The 21,616-nt window shown below is 41.8% G+C and overlaps 2 protein-coding genes and 1 long non-coding RNA gene across 7 annotated transcripts in view; 2 read left to right on the top strand and 1 right to left on the bottom strand.

Annotated features, from left to right (window-relative positions):
• cdv3 (carnitine deficiency-associated gene expressed in ventricle 3) overlaps positions 1-1,343 on the top strand; it is a 33,012-nt gene extending 31,669 nt beyond the window's left edge. For both annotated transcript variants that reach the window (XR_010977230.1, XM_068054792.1), the window contains exon 6: positions 1,142-1,343. The gene's annotated coding sequence lies outside the window, so the exon portion shown is untranslated. The remainder of the gene's footprint in view (positions 1-1,141) is intronic.
• Positions 1,344-4,991: 3,648 nt separating this feature from the next.
• Positions 4,992-21,616, bottom strand: part of topbp1 (DNA topoisomerase II binding protein 1) — a 94,800-nt gene continuing 78,175 nt past the window's right edge. For all 3 annotated transcript variants that reach the window (XM_068054753.1, XM_068054763.1, XM_068054773.1), the window contains exons 24-28: positions 17,351-17,514; positions 12,868-13,008; positions 10,113-10,205; positions 8,874-9,035; positions 4,992-5,436 (exon numbers count right to left, since the gene is read on the bottom strand). In XM_068054753.1, the coding sequence (XP_067910854.1) occupies positions 5,323-5,436; positions 8,874-9,035; positions 10,113-10,205; positions 12,868-13,008; positions 17,351-17,514 (674 nt within the window). In that variant the 3' untranslated portion in view covers positions 4,992-5,322. The remainder of the gene's footprint in view (positions 5,437-8,873; positions 9,036-10,112; positions 10,206-12,867; positions 13,009-17,350; positions 17,515-21,616) is intronic.
• LOC137382632 (uncharacterized) lies at positions 6,958-10,279 on the top strand. Of its 2 annotated transcripts, XR_010977244.1 has the most exons (4): positions 6,958-7,049; positions 7,220-7,345; positions 7,481-7,755; positions 9,171-10,279. It is a non-coding gene; the product is annotated as an uncharacterized lncRNA (long non-coding RNA). The 2 variants fall into 2 exon arrangements; XR_010977243.1 differs by having other exon boundaries at positions 7,220-7,755.

Genomic DNA, 21,616 nt, shown 5'->3' with positions numbered 1-21,616 from the left:
TACAACTAGTGTGTCAGTGCATCTTGAAATATGATTAAGAAAGAGACTAATTCTGTGACTCTGCAAAGTCATCTGTGTATAAATCTGATTGATGTTCATCAATCCTAAAACTTGCATGGCTTCTGATGCCTGTGTGTAACATCATGGGTTGTGGGGATGGAGAAAGGAACACAATGCCCTGGGGAAAGGTGAAAACTGTAGACACAAGTTGAAAATGAGGTACTTTATATCTTGTTGCAAAGCATTTGAGGACAGGTTCAAACCATTAAATAAATTGCCTTAATTTTCCTGGTAGCTCATAAACGCTAAACTCAGAGTTTAATCTCTTTGTAGATAGTATTCTGGGATGGAATGAACACCAAAAGAAACTTTACAGGCAAATAATCAAGAATACTAACCAGAAACAGGCTAGGGCCATATTCTGACTACACACCTGTTTTAATATCTGTACATTATGATGGCCCAAAAAGCTACCTGTAGGGATTAACAGGGCAGCACAATAGAAACCCTGATCTGTTGCACTGGAATTTGATATCTGAGTACATTGTTTCCTACAGCAGCATGTTAAGGTGAAAAATCACATGTTTTAAATATATCTGCCCCTAAAAATTTCCAAGTTGCTTTTGGTATTCATTCCATTTCAGAATGCTGTCTTATATTGCAAGTAAGTCAATGTTGTAAGCTAGCAGAAAATTAGGGCAATCTTTTCAATGGCTTGACCAGTCTGCAATAAGGCATCATAAGGCAATTTGCAGATAAGGTACTTTTAAGTGTGTACAGTCTTTGTTTACTTTTTCTGAGTGATGACAGAAAATAAAAATTTTTGCACAAATCTTGTTTATATTTAAACATATTGATAAAATTATAATGGTCAGTATCTTTAAATCATCCATTATAATTTACTGTTTCTAATTGAGATTTTCTCCTCTGATCCCTTCGTTGCAGAATTTGATTGTACTTTTGGATTATATGCTATCAGACTTCTGTTGGTTTTTAATGTTTTTGGTTTCCCCTGTGTGTGTTCTTTCCTGGTCATGTAGTCTACTTGTTCTTTTTCACTGTGATTTAATTTACATTTATAATGAATCAGGAAGTCAGCATATGTTCCATTTCTCTCATGACTCTCTTCATTTATTTGCAGGCATTGCTAGACACTATGGAAGGTGCATTCTGATCCAGTGTGCTACTACATTCCTTAGTCTCAGTGTTGGAAACCTGATGAGTGTTGAATGATACTGCTACCATATTTGTAAGAGCAGTGAAAGCACTTAATGCATTCACACACTGAATTGTAACTATTTCATGTGCAGTATAAGTCATTAATAAAGTTCTATATAATTACACTTCCAGTTTTGTGATTAATTTCAGGGCACTTGAATCTCACTTCTGTAGGAAAGTGAAGTGGGATGGAAGGCAGCGGTGAGTTAGTTCAGTACTGGCAGAAAGATAGCTTAGTACTTGGGTTAGATAGTTCTGGAGAGGGATGGGGTGTATTAGTCATGGGAGTAGCATAGCTCAATAAAGCAGGGATGGGGGTGGATGTCAGTGGTAGGATAGCTCAGTAACGTGGAAGTGTGTAGTTAAATAATGAGGGGACAGTTCAATTCAATAATGGAGCTATTCTGCAAGGACAGGCTAAATGCATCAGCTGTGGCTCAGTTAGTAGCACTCTTGACTCAAACCCACAACCTTCTGATTTAGAGGCAACTCCAGGACTTAAGTACAACAATCAAGGCTGACATGCCAGTCCTGTCCAGTAATGAGGGAGCATTGCACTGCCAAAGGTGCCATCTTTTGGATGAGACATTAAACCAAGGCCCTATCTGTCCTCTCAGGTTAATGTAAAGATCCCATGGCACTTTTCTAAAGAACAGCAAGGGTGTTATCCCCCGTGTCCTGGCCAATATTTATTCCTCAATCAACATCGCAAAAACAGATTATCCAGTCATGATCACATTGCTGTATGCAAATTGGCTGCCGTATTGCATTAGAACAGTGACTACACTTCAAAAGTACTTTGGCTATAAAGTGCTTTGATACATCCAATGGTTGTGAAAAGTGCTATATAAATGCAACTCTTTCTAATCTGAACAGGTGTGGTGGTGATGTAGTGGCAAAATGGTTAACTAGGGAAGAAATGAGATATTTACACTAAGAGGGGTGGGGTGGGGGGGGGGGGGGGTCTAGGAAAATAAAACCAACCAGGGACAAATAGATAAGGGTAATATTCATGCAGAAAACAATTTAGCATGTGATAGATAAGTGGATGAAAAATTAAAATAGGCTAATTCTAAACAGTGAATAGACTGACGTAAAGGTAGGGGATGGCTTAGACCACAAAAAAATTATGGGGAAAGGAGCAAAAAAAGGGTGACAATGTTTGTATTTCAAGGGGGAGGGAGATAATTCATTTGAATGTGAAATGGATGATTAGAAACGTGGGACAAGACAGGCCCATACCAAGAGCAGTACAGAAATCGGTGAGGGCCAAGGGCCACCAGTGTCCATTGTAGCAGGAATGTGCTGGATGTTAACTCAGGAGGGCAGGGCATGCACTCTCAATGTAATTAAATTAGTAGAGTGTGAAAACAAAGGGAGCACAGTTGGTAAGACATGCTGTCATGTAGCAATGCTTTTCAAAAAAAAACACTGCCACTCTGCCAGAACCCTTGCTGTTTGCCTGTCAACCAGACAGACAAGACTGCTGCAGCCCAGGCTCAGTCTAGGCCCACAGCTGCCTGACGTCATCCTCTGCCATCTGCAGTCCCCTTAAATGAAGCTCAGCAGCTTTCCACTTCCCAAGCTCCAGATACTGGGGACACTCTAAGGGAATGCACAAGGGTGATTCATTTCATTTTGCAGGCATTATTCAATGACTCATTTGATACATTTTTATTTGATTTTCCATTTGGTGCTGGGTTTTTATAGCTGCAGTCAAATGAGGGAAATACCAAAATGTTTTGACAAAGAGAACATGATGGTTATTGAGAAGGTAAGGAAAGGAGTGTGAGGGACTGCTGGTGAATGTGGAGGTGCAGATGAGGTTTGTGGCAGTGTTCCTCAATGAACTGATCTTAGAGCCCTGACAGAAAGATTGTCTGGATCACTGCCTATCTTCAACAACTTGCATTTATATAGCATCTTTAACATAGTAAAATATTCACGGCCCTCCTCCTCCTGTTTATCAGTGGTAGGTAGGGGTAAGGGTTGGTCTCTTGCGATAGTGAGGTTGCAGACCCTGCAACAGATGACCACAAATCTAGATACCCTTTCAGCGGAGTAGTGTAGGACTCCTACTGAAAGGTCTAGGCAGTGGAAGCATAGTTTGAGGATGGCAATTGTTTGCTCAATGATGTTCCTTGTGGTAGCATTATCTCATTGTATTCCAGCAGTGCAAAGGTTCCTAACTGGAGTCACGAGCCATGTCAGGAGGGGATCACCCTTATCGGCCAATAGACAGCCTCTAACTTGGAGGGTTGGTTGGAATATAGCGGTCATGGAGGAGTCATGATTGCTGCTAGGATAGTGGGCGTAGACCTGCATTATGTACTGTCTGTGGATGCAAACCAGCTGCACTTTGAGGGAGTAGAATCTTGATGAAGATTGCAGAGACCTCACAAGGAGCATGTAATGCAGCCAACTTCAAAACTCCGGTTGTCAGCAAAGAAGAATCCATGTAAGGATTTCAGTAAAACAAAGTGAATTGGTAAATGTTGTCCCAAAATATTAATAATCCTGGAATCCTTAATAATAAAAAGGAACAGAGTTAATATTTCAGGTCTGTGTGACCTTTCATCACAACACTAAAACGAAACACAATCTGCTGAAAGGTCTCACAGACCTGAAACGTTAACTCTGTTTTTCTTTCCACAGATGCTGCCAGAGCTGCTGAGAATTTCCAGCATTTTCGGTTTTTGTTTCAGATTTCCAGCACCTGCAGTATTTTGCTTTTGTGATGAGAAGAAATTTAACTTAGTCCCTTGTAATAGTTTTTAAAAATTCATTCTTGGGATGTAGGCATCGCTAGCTAGACCAGCATTTATTGCCCATCCCTAATTACCCTTGAACTGAGTGGCTTGCTATGCCATTTCAGAGGGCATTTAAGAGTCAACCACATTGCTGTGGATCAGGAGTCACATGTAGGCCAGATCAGGTAAGGATGGCAGATTTCCTTCCCTAAAAAGGACATTAGTGAACCAGATGGGTTTTTATAGCAATCGACAATGGTTTTATGGTCATCATTAGACTAACTTTTTTAATTCTAGATTTATTAATTGAATTCAAATCAGGTGATACACATTTATAAGGCTATTTAATTTTTTTGGAGGTGTTAACTTTTGGGGGGGCTGTGTCAGCTTTTCTGAGTTTTGTAGGTTATAGAGTCAGAGTGATACAGCACTGAAAAAGGCCCTTCAGCCCACGGAGTCTGTGCTGACCAACAACCACCCATTTATACTAATCCTACATTAATCCCCATATTCCCTACCACCCACCTACACTAGGGGCAATTTACAATGGCCAATTTACCGATCAACCTGCAAGTTTTGCCTCAAACCGGAGCACCCGGCGGAAACCCACACAGGTCACAGGGCTAACTTGCAAACTCCGCACAGGCAGTATCCAGAACTGAACCCAGGTCGCTGGAGCTGTGAGGCTGCAGTGCTAACCACTGCGCTGCCCCGTAACGTATCCGGATATCCAGGAAGGAATGGTCACTCCAGAGTGTAAAGAGAGAAGCAGTGGGGAAATCATGCTTTAGGTGGTGCAAATAAACAGAGGCCCCAACCTTCATAGGAATGTGGGTAATAGGAGGAGTAGGCAATTGGGCCTCTCGAGCCAGTCTGCCATTCAACTACATCATGGCTGATTTACCTCAACCCATTTTTCCACACTATCCCCATACCCCTTGATAAATTTAATAGGAAATAGACAAAAAGTACAAAAAATAGGGAAAATAGATCCTGTAAAACTAGTTCAGTCTGAGACCAAGATTTTCTAGGCAAATATATTTATTTAAAATACAATCAAAAAATGTAGTCAAATATTTATCTTTTGCTTTTTTGACTAACCCAAGAGGAGGCTGGACATATATTTAAAGAAGGATTGTTGTTTCTTTTTAAATTGGCCGACGTGCACCTTTATTGTGCTGGAATTGAGATGCCTGTTATTATAAATCAGTTTGATGCTGTTTAGTTACTGAATCTATTATAGCACCTAAATGTGGTGGCAGGAAAACATATCCTTTCTCAGATGATAATATTGCTCAGCCAAAAGAAGTTAACAACATTTATCAGAAAAGGGCAATACAAACTTTAAGAAACCTCATTTTTTCCTGCACTTTTTTGGATCAGAATTATCTCCAGATGATTTTCGTTTACGAGTTCCCATTCCAGGCTCATCAGTAAGATAGTAATTTTCAATCGGAGGAGGATGCTCCTGAAAAGGGAAAAAAGTATAATAACTGGACAATTTAGACTGTGTCCCATCAAGGCATGAATGACCAAAATTATAGCTCTCAATAATTGTAACCCTCTTCCACCTGGTGTAAAACTGTGTCAAGTTATCCAACCTGTGCAACTGGTTTTCGAATAAAAATGTTGCGTTTGGATAATTAATAATTGTAAAATGACAATGTTGTATGATTAAATTACCCAATATAGCATAAAGTTATTTACCTCTAATTAGCAAAATACTGTCCTCAATAAAAATGAGATTCAAATGATCTACTGCTTTAACAGAATGCTGCTTTACTGAGACCATCAGATAGTAATTACCCTGTTTCTGCCCAATGCTGTGAATAATCTAAACAGATCTGCCAACTGCAATTTATCTGGAACAGCAACTATTCTAGTTTAAAAACACAACCATAAATACTGCTGCCATTTTATGGCAGTGCTAAAATTTGAGCTGAATTTTCTCTCCACTGGCAAAAAACATCCAGGGAGGGAAATGAGAACTTTTTTTTATGTAGCGTATTGTTACAATCTGGTGCACAATGCCTGAAAGGGTGGTGGATGCAGATACAATAGTAACTTTCAAAAGGGAATTGTATATATACTTGAAAAAGAGAAATTTGTAGGGCTATGGGGAAAGAGCAGAGGAATGGACTTAATTGGACAGTTCTTTTAAAGAACCAGCACAATTACGATGGGCCGAATGGTTTCCTTCTGCAGTATATGATTTAGTGAAGTGCTCGGCAGGCACTGCATGTGTGAAGTGTGCTGCACCTGTGATTAACAGGAAAACAGATGTTAGTTCTGGATTTACATAAAAGAGGCATATGTGATCCAAATCACTGCCCCTCAATCCTTCAGTACATATAATAGCCTGAGGCATCCAGCAGGGGCCCAATCAGGAAAATGTGGTCAAAATGAACTGGACCAAGGTCAAGTTATGCTCAAGTTTCCATGCAAAGTCATTGGCAAAAGCTTGGATGCAAAATCTCCCATGTATCACCGTAATCTAACTGTGACTCGAACAGAGTCAATGGGGCCTCAAGTAGCTGGCGTGGGGTTCTATAAGACTGAAGATCACACGGCAAGATACTTTTCTCTCTCTGCAAACTTTTTTGCAGACATGTGCCCTGCCTTTATAGTTTTAAGAGCAGTGAGTAATTTTAATCTGAGCAGCGTGCAAATGTATGCCATGAGTAATCCAAGCAGTGTGCAAATTGATTTAAATGAATTTTCCAATGCTTTTATTGCAGTGAGTAATTGAGCATTATGCAAATTGATGCAATTTTAATCACTCTCCCGAGCAGCATGCAAAGCATTCTGAAAGTATGTGTAATTTTTTCATCCCTGCTGATGACATATGAAAGATAAAAAGGATGCCTGCAAGAGGGCATTCAGCTTTGTGAAGGAGGACCTTCAGGCCCTTCTCAATGAGATGGAGGCATGGTGAGGGAGGGTGGTAGCCTCAGTAGAGGTTCAATCTTTACAAGCAGTGAGGATGTGTGCCTGGAGAGAGGTGGCGGAGACACTTAGTGGGTTGCCTATGATCCCCAGGACAGCGGACCAGTGCCACAGGAAGGTCAATAATTTGACAAGGTTAGGGAAGACGAGAAATTTATTTCCAATATTTTCTTCCATGTGTAAATTGTAAGACACAGACGAAGCAAGTGGACCAGCAACCTATCAGAGAGGAAACACACATGGACAGCAGTAGCTCATTGGAATTGCTTGTAACATCTTTTGATCTTTTCCTTTTGTATTTGCAGGACAACTATGTGCACAATGCCTAGTACAGGGCGAAGAGTGGTGGGGGTATACCGAGCCTCAGAGCATTGACCCCCGCAATGGAGCTGCTGGGGAACCATACTCTTGTGACTCTGGCAGGAACCAAGGTAGGCGAGGAGAGTTCACCAACCATTTGGACATTCAATGCTTCCACACAGAACAATGGCAAAGGGTTACCATCCACTTCCTCACCCTGTCACAAGGTAAACATTCTAATCATCTGGTTTTCGCACCCTGTCCAGACAAGACAAGCGTGGGACAACATGGAGGAGGAAGAGGGGCAAGTGCTTGAGAAAGTGAGGCAGAGCAGCCCCAACGGGAGCTCGGGGGAAAGAGAGCCCTGGCTTCTGAAGACAGCTCGACCCCTATGATGAGGGACTGACCAAAAATCAGGGCTCCCCACCAACGGTCCTTCCTGGGAGTGAACCCACAACCCCACCCTCAAGCCACCCCAGACAGTCAGTTGACTCTCCTCACTTTGGCACCAACACAGATACACATGACTGTGCTCCAAAAGGTTTGTGTCTATTACGTGTGATAATATATATAAAATTAGATTTTTCATTACAGCAACATGATGAGAAAAGTTATAAAGATATAGACCCTATTAGTTATTGCACAGCTGAACCCTTCAAACACTTTTTGAGTGTCCTGAGATTGGAAAAGGTGCTAGATAAAACACAAGTTCTCTTTAATTGTGCGGAGTGTCAGAGAGAGAGATATGACGGAGGTAATGATGTCGGAATGCAGTGCAGTATTAGTGCATGGGTCTTTGGGAACATCCTACCTGACAGGAATATTCTGTTCGGAATTTTCCCTCTCCTGTATCCCCATTGCACAGAGCAGACTCTGACAATCCCAGTCTGTGATGATTTAACCAGGATGCTGAACGACAGCTGGAATTGGACTCAGTGGGTTGTAAAGGAGGTCTGGGTGCTTTCTCCTGATAGCTTGCCAGTACCTCCCTCAAGGGAGAAGAGAATCAGCCTGAGCTGTGATGCCTCTATTGTCGAATACCCTGCTGCACTGACCAGGTATAATTAGAGGTTGCAGATTGGCCATTTGAGCCGGGAATCAGAGGACAATCCGTGCCTGTGGAGACTGACCCCAGGGTCTGTCCCTTCAGCTAAGGGGGGAGAGAAACTGTAAAGACACACAGGAGGTTGCTGCACTTCATCACAGAACATTCTGGAATTGGGTGACAGCTGAAAAATTTTAACTATCACCAAATCAATCAACCTTTCCCCTTTCTGATGCTGATCGACCAATTTCTATTGTTATTACAGACAGACACACACACTCTACACACACACACTCTAAGTTGAGGGGTGATAGATATAGGACAGATGTCAGAGGTAGTTTCTTTACTCAGATAGTAGTAGGGGCGTGGAATGCCCTGCCTGCAACAGTAGTAGCCTCGCCAACTTAAAGGGCATTTAAGTGGTCATTGGATAGACATATGGATGAAAATGGAATAGTGTAGGTCAGATGGTTTCACAGGTCGGCACAACATCGAGGGCTGAAGGGCCTGTACTGCGCTGTAATGTTCTATATTAGTCTAAACCCCTACAAAAGCAAGAAACTATGACACATAATTTCTCAACATTTTTAGAAGATTTACAACATGGGACAAACCTGTATGAGATAGTCTGCAATATATTCTGGTTTGAGGCACAACACATTATGTTCAAGAGCCTCAGTCACGTTCACTCTTGGGTCCTCTGGTTTTAGTTTGTTGAAGTCAGCAAACAGATGAGTGGCTTCTTTGTATTCAAGTAGCAAATGACTGGGAAGTACCTGAAGTATGAGCAAGGTTACAGTATCAGTTATTAATACAGGACTATATTAAACCCAAATTGGTATGTACTAATTTTAGATATATTACTGCATTCTTTCAATGAAGTTTATAGTTTTGCATTCATTTCATCATAGAGAGGAGGGACGGGAGACAGACGAATAGTTTTGCAGGTGGGAATGAGCCCGAGATGACAGCATCCCACAATCTCTCTGTGGTGCCTGGAGGAGCACCCCTGCACCCACAAAGATAAGTCTTACACTTACCTCACTAGGCAGTTAAAATACTTAGTGTATTAAGTGATAGGACCCCAATTCATGAGGCTCCCACCTGAGTCAGGCTGGCAATCAGCCACCCAAGAAAACAACAACATTAAAATATCTGCAGGGTGAAAAATGAGCGGTGAGTGTACCGCTTGGGTTTTGACTTCTGTTGTGTCCAGTTTCCGTCAGGCCAAGATGCACAAAGTACAAACTTAATTTTGTTTACTTTGACAGTGGAGAATGAAGTTTTGCTAGCAGAAAGATTTTGTCAGACATAAAAATGGCAGAGGCACAAAAGGTGGATCTTGTGCCGAATGCAGGAGATATCAGCAGGAAAGTCCACGAATATTAGAAAGCTAAAACATTTATGACTAAGTTAACTGATTACTTTGAGAATTATTTATCTTTTACATGTATTGTCATAAAATTTAACTTTGAGATGCGAAGTGGCTTGAAAAGCAACATGTACCCAGGGCATTACTAAAAACCTTTCGAGTAAATGTTTTTTGTACTTGGTTATAAAATGGTAGCTATTTGAGTACGTGGTCTTGTGCTAGTTACTGGTTCCTCAATCCTTGTGCTACCTGAGTAACTTTGCTCATATTTAGTCTCGTGGTTATATGACGTGTATCCATTAAGTGATTATCTCAGCTAATCTAGATTATTGACCCAACAGGTACATGATGTTTTTGAATACAACATTTACGAAATGTTCAACATCACGGACAAGTGCCGGATGCAAGCCTTTTAAATATATGGACAAATTATACATACAAGACATTTGGAAACTATCGGAATCATTATAAAATAGCTTACCTTGGCTCCACCTGAAAGCAGAAGTCGCCTGAAACCTGCCTCCTTGGCATGATCAAAATTTAAAATGACTTTCCAACCAGTAAATGCACCAATCTGCAGAGACAAGACAGATCTTCATTTAGACAAATACCATGTACATTCTGAATTCCTTTGCCTTAAAAAAATAATAAAAGGTGTAGTATTTGTCCTTCTGCAAGTTCGCTTGAACAAGTTATTGTTGCTTTAAAAGTTTACATGAAAAGGTTGGAAATGTCTTTTAATAATAAATGTCATTACATTTATTGCCTTTGATATACAATGAGACAAAAAAAATTGATTTTTTGGGCTGATTCTATATTCTATAATCCATTTTTTACGCTGCACTCGCTGAATTTTCCCTCGTGAACTCTTTGAGTTGCAAACACTTTATTATAATTCAATTGTGTAGAGTGTGTTGCTTTTGATATCACTAGATGTCACTCAGACCAAAAGTGTCAGGTGCCAAAGTTTTTCTTTTGGGAGAGTGGAGCCTCCTCATCAGGCAGACCAAGAGATGTAACTTCAGGGAAGAGCAGAGGTTTAAGAATCACTGTTTGTAAATTCAGTTTGGAAATCATTTTTGACGGAGTCTTCCCAGGAACACTCAATAGCTTTGGGTTCAAAGACGACATGTTTCTTTTCACATAGACCACTGCAGTGTTCCTGCTAAGTAGTATTAGGATTAGGAGATGGAGTGGGACAGCAGCAGATCATTAGAATTCCAATTAACAACCACCTATGAACTGAGTTTGGCTCAGTCTTGTATCACTCTTGCCTGAGTCAGAAGCCCCGCTCCACGATTTCAGTACATATTCTAACTAGTGTTGTCCCACACTTGGCTTGTAGGCCTGAATCCAGCCTGCCAAATGTTTCTGTCCAGCCCGCCAGCCCGCTCCTTTCATACACTCTCTCTTACACGATATTCACATCCGCACTTTCACATGACAAACTGTTCGCCAAATGTGGATGTCCCAGGACAGGTTTTCCCCCTCTGCTCAGCCTGTGTGCTGCAGATTCTCAGCTCAGTAACTGTTAAACTCTCTAGTCCGGCGCTCCGAAGAGTGTCTGTTAACCAGGTACCGTGGCAAGAGCCAATCACAGCTGTGACTGTGTTGAACCAATAGCTGGTGTTATGTTATTATATTGATTGCACACAGAAATAGGTTTCATTACTGTGAAAATACAAATTATCAGCTCTCGGACCCTCCAAACTCTTTGTTTTTCTGTCTCCTCCTGCACTGTCGGATCAGAGAATCATAGATAACAGTAACTGGTGTCGTAAACTTACTGTTCTCAACAACCAGAGACGTCCAGTTACAGAATAATCTCAAGTTCAGGCAATGGATGTTCTGACAGTGACCAGCTGTTTCCATCTGTCCTTCGATTCAGGACTGAAGACAGATTAATGCACTGTCATACCTGAACTTATTGAGAGGGGAAGGCACAGTGACCGTCTCATCCACCAAACTGCAGGAGTGTTCACAGTGCTAGTGTGACATGTCCTATTGGTGTGTCCATATCACTCTCAATAACATTATCCCCCTTTTATATGTAACACCAGAGAAAGAGATAGAAAGAGAAAGATCGACAAAGAATCAGTTTTAACATTCCTAAAAGTGTGTCCATATTACACTGAACAACCTTCATTTGTGTAATCAGAGAGAGAGAGAATTAGTATTACAAAAGTGAGCATACATATCACACTTAATAATGGTATCCCCAATTGCTGAGTTTTTCACTCTATTGACTTCAAAATTCTTGATTTCAAGTATCGATATGTACTGAAAAACAACGCCAGGTATCTCACTAAATCAGCGTTCAACACAGTGACAAGAAAGTAAGTTAATAACTTAAAGCTCATTCACAGAAATGCACATTTTTTGTTGTTTTCATTGATAGTAAGATACATTTCTATTGGCTTTATCTGAAATTTGCTCACCGGCCCCCTATGTAGGACAAAAATTGTGATGTGGCCCCTCACACGAAAAGGTTGGACACCCCTGTTCTAGCCCAACACTTCAGTGCCATACTAAGAGATTACCACATTGCTTATAAAATATTAAGCTGAAGCTCTGTCTGTTGGTTCCATTGGTTTAGGTGGACATTAAAAAACCCAAGGCACTATTCAAAAAGTAGGGCGTTCTCCTAGCATACAAATTCAACATTTATCCTTCAACCAACAGCACAGAAACAGACTGAACGGCTACTTATCTTATCTGCTGTTTGTAGCACTTTGCTGTGCACAAAATGTTTGCTTACAAAACATGACTGCACTCCAACTGGTTTACTTTCTGGAACTATATACATGTAAGTGTGCATTCTCTTAAAAAAGGCTAACTTCTTCTTGGACATGAACTAATGCTGTGGTTACACTCCTCCAAAATCTCTTACAGCTTTGTTAGTACTTTTCATCTTCTAAGAGTTGCTTTGACATAGTGTTAATTGAAAAGGGAAATTTCATCACTTGCCAAGACATGCAGAAAGCCTGAAAATCCTAACCCCGCAAAGTGACACCATATCATACCTACACTGGTCCATGTGTCTGGAACATCCAATGCCAACTGCTGTAGCTGTCTAGCTGCCTATGCAATATTGTCCACGTTGGCCTCATTCCTGGCAATAGCCCACCAATTTTTTTTGCAATCAGTGCACCCAAGTAATCCATTAAGCCCAGGCAAAGGATCATGCATAACTATCTAGATATCTGTAAACTGAGCATAGATGATCAAGTCAGTACCTCGGCATTGGTATTCTTTTGTCTTATCATCTCCAGGTTCTTCCTCCATCTCATGGCTGCCACTGCTAGTTTCTTCTGTTGTACACTAATTCCAGGCAGCACATCCAGGATGAAACTGCTGCCCCATTCATAGTTTTCCTCCTGAAAAAGATAGGGATTATGAGTGTGCACAGCACAGATTGTTCTTTTGAAGATCAGGGCCATAATATTGTGTGGTGCTATAAATCCAACTTACCATCTGGATCGTGTACATAGTCATCACAGTGAGATTTCAATTAACTATAAATCAAAGTAGGAAATTGTTTTAACTGTATAGTATCAGTATTAGTGTTCTATTTTGCAACTGCTTGTCTTGGTTCAAGTATAAGTTTAATAAACTACTCGCACTGGGATTTCTGTTGCAAGTGTTATGCTGTTTTTCTGTGAATTAATGGAGAAGCTATTGTGTAAATTACAATAGTTGTATACTTTGCTTTGTTATGAAGTGGAATCAAGTATCTCACTGCAGTTATAAAATGGAAGATTAGATGTTCTGAATATTAACTATACTGAAAGTTTTGTCTGTGTGGATGTAGCACTATAACACCAAACATAATATTGTGACAATATTATTGTGCTAATATTAACACTAATAATACTGTAATACTAATAGTAATAGTAACATCAAGCATAAGACTGTACCACTACTACTGTGATACTAAACCATGATGCTAACTAGAATAAACTAACACTGCAATACTTAAACTAGTTATAATATTGTGACACATATTGAAACATAACACTATACTACAATCAAAAGAGAAGGCAGAAAGATACAGGTGCCATACAGGATATAATGCAAGCTTCCAGATAATGTCACCAAAGTGCAATAAAAAGCTGAAACCCTGGGTACACCGATTGTGACAATGCAGCTAAGGAGCAGAAACCATTGGAAGGTTGTTAAGACAGTATGGTGGACTGCCAGAGAGGGATTGGTGGAGGACAGTATGACCAATAGTGTCAAAGGCAGCAGGGAGATCGAGAAGGATGAAAAGGGACAACAAGCCAGAGTCATATTCACATGATGTTGTTTGTGACTTTAAGCAGAGCGGCCTATGTGTGTTGGTCTGAATAGAAACCAAATTGCACGGTGTCAAATGGGTAACATTTGAGGCAACAAAATACCCTAGTACTTTGACAAAGAGAAAGAGGTTTATACTAAGGCAATACATGGAGAGGCCAACAGATGCCCCTCTACATTGCTTTCATTGATCTCACCAAAGCCTTTGACCTCGTCAGCAGACGTGGTCTCTTCAGACTACTAGATAAGATTGGATGTCCACCAAAGCTAAGTATCATCACCTCATTCCATGACAATATGAAAGGCACAATTCAACATAGCGTCACCTCATCAGACCCCTTTCCTGAGTGGCGTGAAACAGGGCTGTGTTCTCGCACCCACACTTTTTGGGATTTTCTTCTCCCTGCTGCTCTCACATGCGTTCAAGTCCTCAGAAGAAGGAATTTTCCTCCACACAAGATCAGGGTGCAGGTTGTTCAACCCTGCCCGTCTAAGAGCGAAGTCCAAAGTACGGAAAGTCCTCATCAGGGAACTCCTCTTTGCTGACGATGCTGCTTTAACATCTCACACTAAAGAGTGTCTGCAAAGTCACATTGACAGGTTTGCGGCTGCCTGCAACGAATTTGGCCTAACCATCAGCCTCAAGAAAACGAACATCATGGGACAGGACGTCAGAAATGCTCCATCCATCAATATTGGCGACCACGCTCTGGAAGTGGTTCAAGAGTTCACCTACCTAGGCTCAACTATCACCAGTAACCTGTCTCTCGATGCAGAAATCAACAAGCGCATGGGAAAGGCTTCCACTGCTATGTCCAGACTGGCCAAGAGAGTGTGGGAAAATGGCGCACTGACACGGAACACAAAAGTCCGAGTGTATCAAGCCTGTGTCCTCAGTACCTTGCTCTATGGCAGCGAGGCCTGGACAACGAATGTCAGCCAAGAGCGACGTCTCAATTCATTCCATCTTCGCTGCCTCCGGAGAATACTTGGCATCAGGTGGCAGGACCGTATCTCCAACACAGAAGTCCTCGAGGCGGCCAACACCCCCAGCTTATACACACTACTGAGTCAGCGGCGCTTGAGATGGCTTGGCCATGTGAGCCACATGGAAGATGGCAGGATCCCCAAAGACACATTGTACAGCGAGCTCGCCACTGGTATCAGACCCACTGGCCGTCCATGTCTCCGCTTTAAAGACGTCTGCAAACGTGACATGAAGTTCTGAGACTTCAAGTCGTGGGAGTCAGTTGCCAGCGTTTGCTAGAGCTGGCGGGCAGCCATAAAGGCGGGGCTAAAATGTGGCGAGTCGAAGAGACTTAGCAGTTGGCAGGAAAAAAGACAGAAGCGCAAGGGGAGAGCCAACTGTGTAACAGCCCCAACAAACAAATTTTTCTGCAGCACCTGTGGAAGAGCCTGTCACTCCAGAATTGGCCTTTATAGCCACTCTAGGCGCTGCTCCACACACCACTGACCACCTCCAGGCGCTTACCCATTGTCTCTCGAGATAAGGAGGCCAAAGAAGAAGAACATGGAGAGGATGAAGGGATTTAAAGTAGGGGTTTAGCAGAGTTCAACAGCTGCTTTGAAGAAGGTATGGATTTCCTGCAGAGCCAGGAATAGCAGGAATGTGGTGAGTGGCACTAAGAGGAGCGGCCAGTCAAGGGGTGAGTGAAACTTAGGAACTACACTGTGGGTAAACTGTGAAAGATTGTCTTCATAGGTGGGGAACAAGGGGATAGAAACTGAGGATTCTTTGTGGGCTCAGGGAGCATTTCAAGCTCCAATACATGGAGGAGATGCAAGAGTGCTGAGTTGGGCTGACAGCGGCCTACGGTAGTGCTGTGGAGTTGGAATGAACACTCCTGCTCCTCCATGCTCCACAGAAAAGGAAGTAAAAAGAAACTTTCCCTACCACTTCTTTAGCACCTTCTACCAGTCTCTTTAAGGAACACTGTAGAACTGGAAAAACTTGAACGAAACATGTTCCACCTTGTTTTTCTGCATTTTGTAGAAGGGTCCTAAAACAGACCTGCAAGACCTCGCAACCAGAAATTAGTGTCCCAAAGGGAGATCAAGAAGGATGAGAAGGGACAACAAGCCAGAGTCATATTCACATGATGTTGTTTGTGACTTTAAGCAGAGCGGCCTATGTGTGTTGGTCTGAATAGAAACCAAATTGCACAGTGTCAAATGGGTAACATTTGAGGCAACAAAATACCCCAAAGACGACAGAAAAAACACAATTTCTCTTGCAGTATATCCAAATAACTTTTGCTGAATATGGCCCAGACCAACTGCCAGGATGGCAAATCAGGTCCATTGTGTAAATTGTCACTGCTGGTTTAGGTGTTTCAAAAGTAATTCACCTGATGCAAAGACTGAGGCTGTTAGAGGGAGGAAATGGCAGCTCAGATAGGATGTGAGAGCGGAGGGGAATTTTAAACAAATGTTTGAGCAAAGGATAAAATATTTAAAAGTAAAGAAAGGGCTGGAAGTGTAGCCTGAAAAGCCAAGAAGGGATCTCGCAATGATAGCCATGCCATCACATCAGCAGTTTGAATGGGTGGTGCAGTGGAACTTGGGTTGTGTCTGGGGATCAGCCTCAATGTCAAGGGCTGAGAGTACCAACCAGAAGAGTGAGGCAGGCAGAGGACAATATTGTTGGCTGGTAGCACAAAACCACTGATGTACTTTGACAGACATGCTGAAAGATACCTAGGCTGAAGCACAGGGGTGTAGTGGATCAGCCTTGGAAGAACAGGAACCAGGGGCTATTCAGAGGTAGAAACAGCAGACAGAACTAAAGTGAAGTTTCAGGGTAAGAGAAGTAGGGAAAATTTAAGGGGTGGCAGGGGAAGATGGTTAGGAAGCTAGGGACTTGGCCAACAGCTGTTTCACACAGATTGCAGAGGAGGAGTGGAAACAACTAAACTAGAATAAGTTCAAAATAACGAAAAAGGAAAAAAACATTCCATTGTAAAAGTAAGAATCTTAGGTCGATGGTCACAGACAAGTGTCATGGATATACCACCTGAACAGCAGGCAGGGACTACGAAGCAGAATTTAAACCTTTTGCTTCCTTGGCCTGACAGAATTTTCTTCCAAAATAAATGAAAAACATCAAATAGATTTAATATGATTATTTTACTGCGGCTGTGATCTGAGCTGCCAACAAGTAGAACTGACGCTGGCCAAAAAGTACAAAAATTGCACAGAGAGGGAACATAGTAGGAAAAAGGTCTCAACATCTGAATTTTATGGACAAAAATATATCTTACAGGGACATCAGTTTCACACATCTCTCGTATAGATTAGGCTAGTGGGTTTATGAAGAAATGCAAATAAAACTGAATGCAGATTTATATTTCATGAATATGTTTTGCATTGCTTTTCATTGAGAATTTGCTGGGAATATATAACCTGGATAAATTTAGCAGCAGCTCTGCATGCCTCCAGATAGGACCGATGAAGAACCCACTTTCCAGCTGCCATAGAAGCCAAGTATTTTTCATTACGCAATGGCTGCCCAACAATGATGTGTGTACAGGAAGGGTCAAAGCACTGTCTGTCAAGTACCACTGCACCTAAAAAAGAAATCAAATTCCAAATTTTACTCAACAAATGGTCAAATCATTGACTTTGAAGATCTACATACTGGTAAAGACAATACGATAGGTTCATCTTTTTACACCACAGAATTCAAGTTGCGGCATATAAATAGTCTAAATTGAGTTTCCTGTATCAAAGATTTACCAGTCCTATGTTTTATAAAGCCTGCGAGCAAAATGTGTTATCTTGACATCCTCTTTAAATGCACATTTGGTCAGCCTACACTCAACTCCACATCGTCAACAATTTGCATAGGCTTCCAATCATTTACTTCCGAGACAATTATTCAACCTCATTTACACAAATGTTATTTCAGACTCTAATCTGAAGAAACAGATGATTTAAAGTAATTTGGTGTTTATGAGTCCAAGAAATGCTGACTTTAAACATAAATTCTGATAGTACATTTACTCCCAATTTCTGCTCAAGTCCATGTTAATCTTTCATCTGAACCATCATTGGACTCCATATAGTCACAGATTGTAACATAGCCACAACCCTAATCAGTAGTGCCTACACAATACCCATTTATTGCCTTTTTCCAATTCTAATCAATTATCCCAATCAGCAGTTTATCAAGAATTAGTTAATTCAACTTGGTCAACTTTCTTTCAGAAATGAACCAGCGTTGGATGTAAAAGAGTTTGGGCTTGAATTTCCTCTGGTGGTTCCACTGGACTATCACTGCACCAAGTCCCCACTGATTCTGGTATTTCAGTCTTAGTAAGGGAAGAACAGCTGCCTGTTTCTTAAAAAGCTGATGACATCAAGAGGTAGCCCCTCCCTATGCTGGGAGCTCCCGCTTCCTTGTCTAAGCCAGGAAAACATAGGACAGGAGCCAATATACAGAGCATTATGAGGCATACTGGCCTCCTGATGGGTGGAAATAGGACCCACTGAGGAGGGTGGGTGGGTGGGGAAGAGGGGGGGGGGGGGGGGGTGGAGCAATGGCAGACCTCCAAAGTAACGTGTGCTTTAAAAAATATTTATTGCAACATCCCCTTTGCACAGGGGACCAAAGGGGAGACAGACAGACTCTCGGGGACTGCCTGGTAAATCTACCCAACTCCTGATGGTAGCCAGGCATTGGATTTTCTGGCTGCATACTGACACCAAAAATGTGCCTTTTCTGTGTGCCTGTAGTGGTACATGTTCCCATTGGCCCCATGTAAATGGAGCACCCTCCTGCTGACCCTCAAACTCCAGTCAGGTCATAGCTAGAGGGCATGTGGGCATGATCTCAAACGTTACATTAGGATTGTAGCCTGTAGATTTTAGAACTTTTATTTAATGAAACAAGCAGTATTTTATTGCCTCGCTAATGGTTTAGTGCACAAATTCCATGCTCCATTATTTATCATAGCACCCAGTACGGTACTAAGTCATAGTAACAGGATTGCAGTTCCATCCCTGCCTGTGCTGAATTAACTGATCTCAACAGAGCAACTATAACTGGCTACAGTGGTCCTGCCTTCTGTGCCCGATCAATACTCAGTTCCCCATGTTAGAAAGTGCTTGTGAGATGGACATCAATCAGTTAAAAAGGGAAAGATGTTTTTGGAGGCTTTTGATGGCAGAGAATTAGGTAGCAAAGCATAGTGGTTCTGGCAGAGAACTCTGAAGGACAAGGGTGCAATGACTGAATGGCCATCCTTCTCTGTTAGAACAGAAGAAACAAGTAGTAATCCGCAGTCCGAGGAGTGTAGGATGCAGGTAGGCTCATATTGCTAGAGTACCTCATTCAGACAGGGTTCAGCAAGGCTGTGGAGGAATTTGAAGATGAGATCCTGTGGTAATTTTTTTTGGGACACAGGGAACCAGAGGAGCCTGGGAAGAAAAGGATATGCAGGACAGAACAAAGGTCACAATGTTGGAGGTGGAAAGGTAAGTGAGGTGACCATTTGATAACACTCAATTCTCCCTCTCTGCAACTGCCAGTGACTCCAAAACTACTTCTATACTTTATAGCTGCCTGATTACCTTCAAGTCGTGAATTAGTTAAAATCCAGTTCGATGCCTGCAAAACTGCAACCATCCTTTTCAGTTTCTGCTAGCACCAACAAGCTCTAGTTTGACATCCTGTTCAACCCCGAGTTGCATTTTTCCACCTCAAATATCGATCGCATCTAACCTTTCTCTGCCTCACAGCTACCAAAACTCTAATCCAAATCTTTAACATGTTATGAATTGACTTCTCAAATGGTCACCTCACTTACCTTTCCACCTCCAACATTGTGACCTTTGTTCTGTCCTGCATATCCTTTTCTTCCCAGGCTCCTCTGGTTCCCCGTGTTCCAAAAAAAATTACCTCAGGATCTCATCTTCAAATTCCTCCATAGCCTTGCTGAACCCTGTCTGAATGAGGTACTCTAGCAATATGAGCCTACCTGCATCCTACACTCCTCGGACTGTGGACTACTACTTGTTTCTTCTGTTCTAACAGAGAAGGATGGCCATTCAGTCATTGCACCCTTGTCCTTCAGAGTTCTCTGCCAGAACCACTATGCTTTGCTACCTAATTCTCTGCCATCAAAAGCCTCCAAAAACATCTTTCCCTTTTTAACTGATTGATGTCCATCTCACAAGCACTTTCTAACATGGGGAACTGAGTATTGATCGGGCACAGAAGGCAGGACCACTGTAGCCAGTTATAGTTGCTCTGTTGAGATCAGTTAATTCAGCACAGGCAGGGATGGAACTGCAATCCTGTTACTATGACTTAGTACCGTACTGGGTGCTATGATAAATAATGGAGCATGGAATTTGTGCACTAAACCATTAGCGAGGCAATAAAATACTGCTTGTTTCATTAAATAAAAGTTCTAAAATCTACAGGCTACAATCCTAATGTAACGTTTGAGATCATGCCCACATGCCCTCTAGCTATGACCTGACTGGAGTTTGAGGGTCAGCAGGAGGGTGCTCCATTTACATGGGGCCAATGGGAACATGTGCCACTACAGGCACACAAAAAAGGCACATTTTTGGTGTCAGTATGCAGCCAGAAAATCCAATGCCTGGCTACCATCAGGAGTTGGGTAGATTTCCCAGGCAGTCCCCGAGAGTCTGTCTGTCTCCCCTTTGGTCCCCTGTGCAAAGGGGATGTTGCAATAAATATTTTTTAAATGTTTCCAGCATCCGCAGTATTTTGCTTTTATTTTAGTGGGTTAATAGATGACAGCCAGTGTGGATTTGTTAAAAGCAAAAGATGTCTGACAAACTTGATTTGGGTTCTTCGATGAAATAACAGAAAGGGTTGATGAAGGTAGTGCTGATGATGTATATAGGAATTTCAGAAGGCATCTGATAAAAGTGCCGCACAATAGACCTATTAGTCAAATCGAAGCCCATGAGATTATAGGGTTATTAGTAGCGTGGATATGAAATTGGCTATGAGAGAGAAAGCAGAGAGTAGTGGCAAACGATTATCAAACTGGAGGGAAGTATTCACTGTAATTCCCTTGGTGTCAGTATCAGGGCCACAGCTTTTTTTGAGATATATTAATAAACATGACTTGGGTATAGAAGGGAAAATTTTCAAGTTTGCAGATGGCACAAAACTTGGAAATGTAGTTAACAGTGAGGATAGTGACAGACTACAGGGAGACATAGCCTGGTGAAATGGACACATAGTGCAGAGAAGGGATGCATTTTGAAAGGAAGAATGAGGAGAGGCAATTTAAGCTAAATTGTACAATTTTAAAAGTGATGGAGGAACAGAGAGGTCTGGGATTCACACACAAATCTTTCAAGATGGCAGAACAAGCTGACAAGACTATTTAAAAAAAAAAATACAGGATTTTGGGCTTTATAGAGGCAGAGAGCACAAAAGAAAGCAAGCTGTACTAAATCTTTATAAAACACTGGTTAGGCATCAGCTGGAGTATTGTTATCCAATTCTGGACACCACACTTCAGGATGTAGCTCAAGGCCTTGGACAGGGTGCAGAGGAGATTTATTGGAATGGTCCCAGAGATAAAGGACTTCAGTTACGTGGAGGCACCAGAGAAATTAGCAACGATATCCTTAGAGCAGAGAGGTTAAGGGGAAATTTAATAGAGATGTTCAATAGAGATG

Source organism: Heterodontus francisci, chromosome 2, assembly GCF_036365525.1.
Source record: "Heterodontus francisci isolate sHetFra1 chromosome 2, sHetFra1.hap1, whole genome shotgun sequence".
Lineage (NCBI taxonomy): Eukaryota > Metazoa > Chordata > Chondrichthyes > Heterodontiformes > Heterodontidae > Heterodontus > Heterodontus francisci.
The sequence above is the reverse complement of the archived record's forward strand: the minus strand, read 5'-3'. Positions and strand labels throughout refer to the sequence as shown.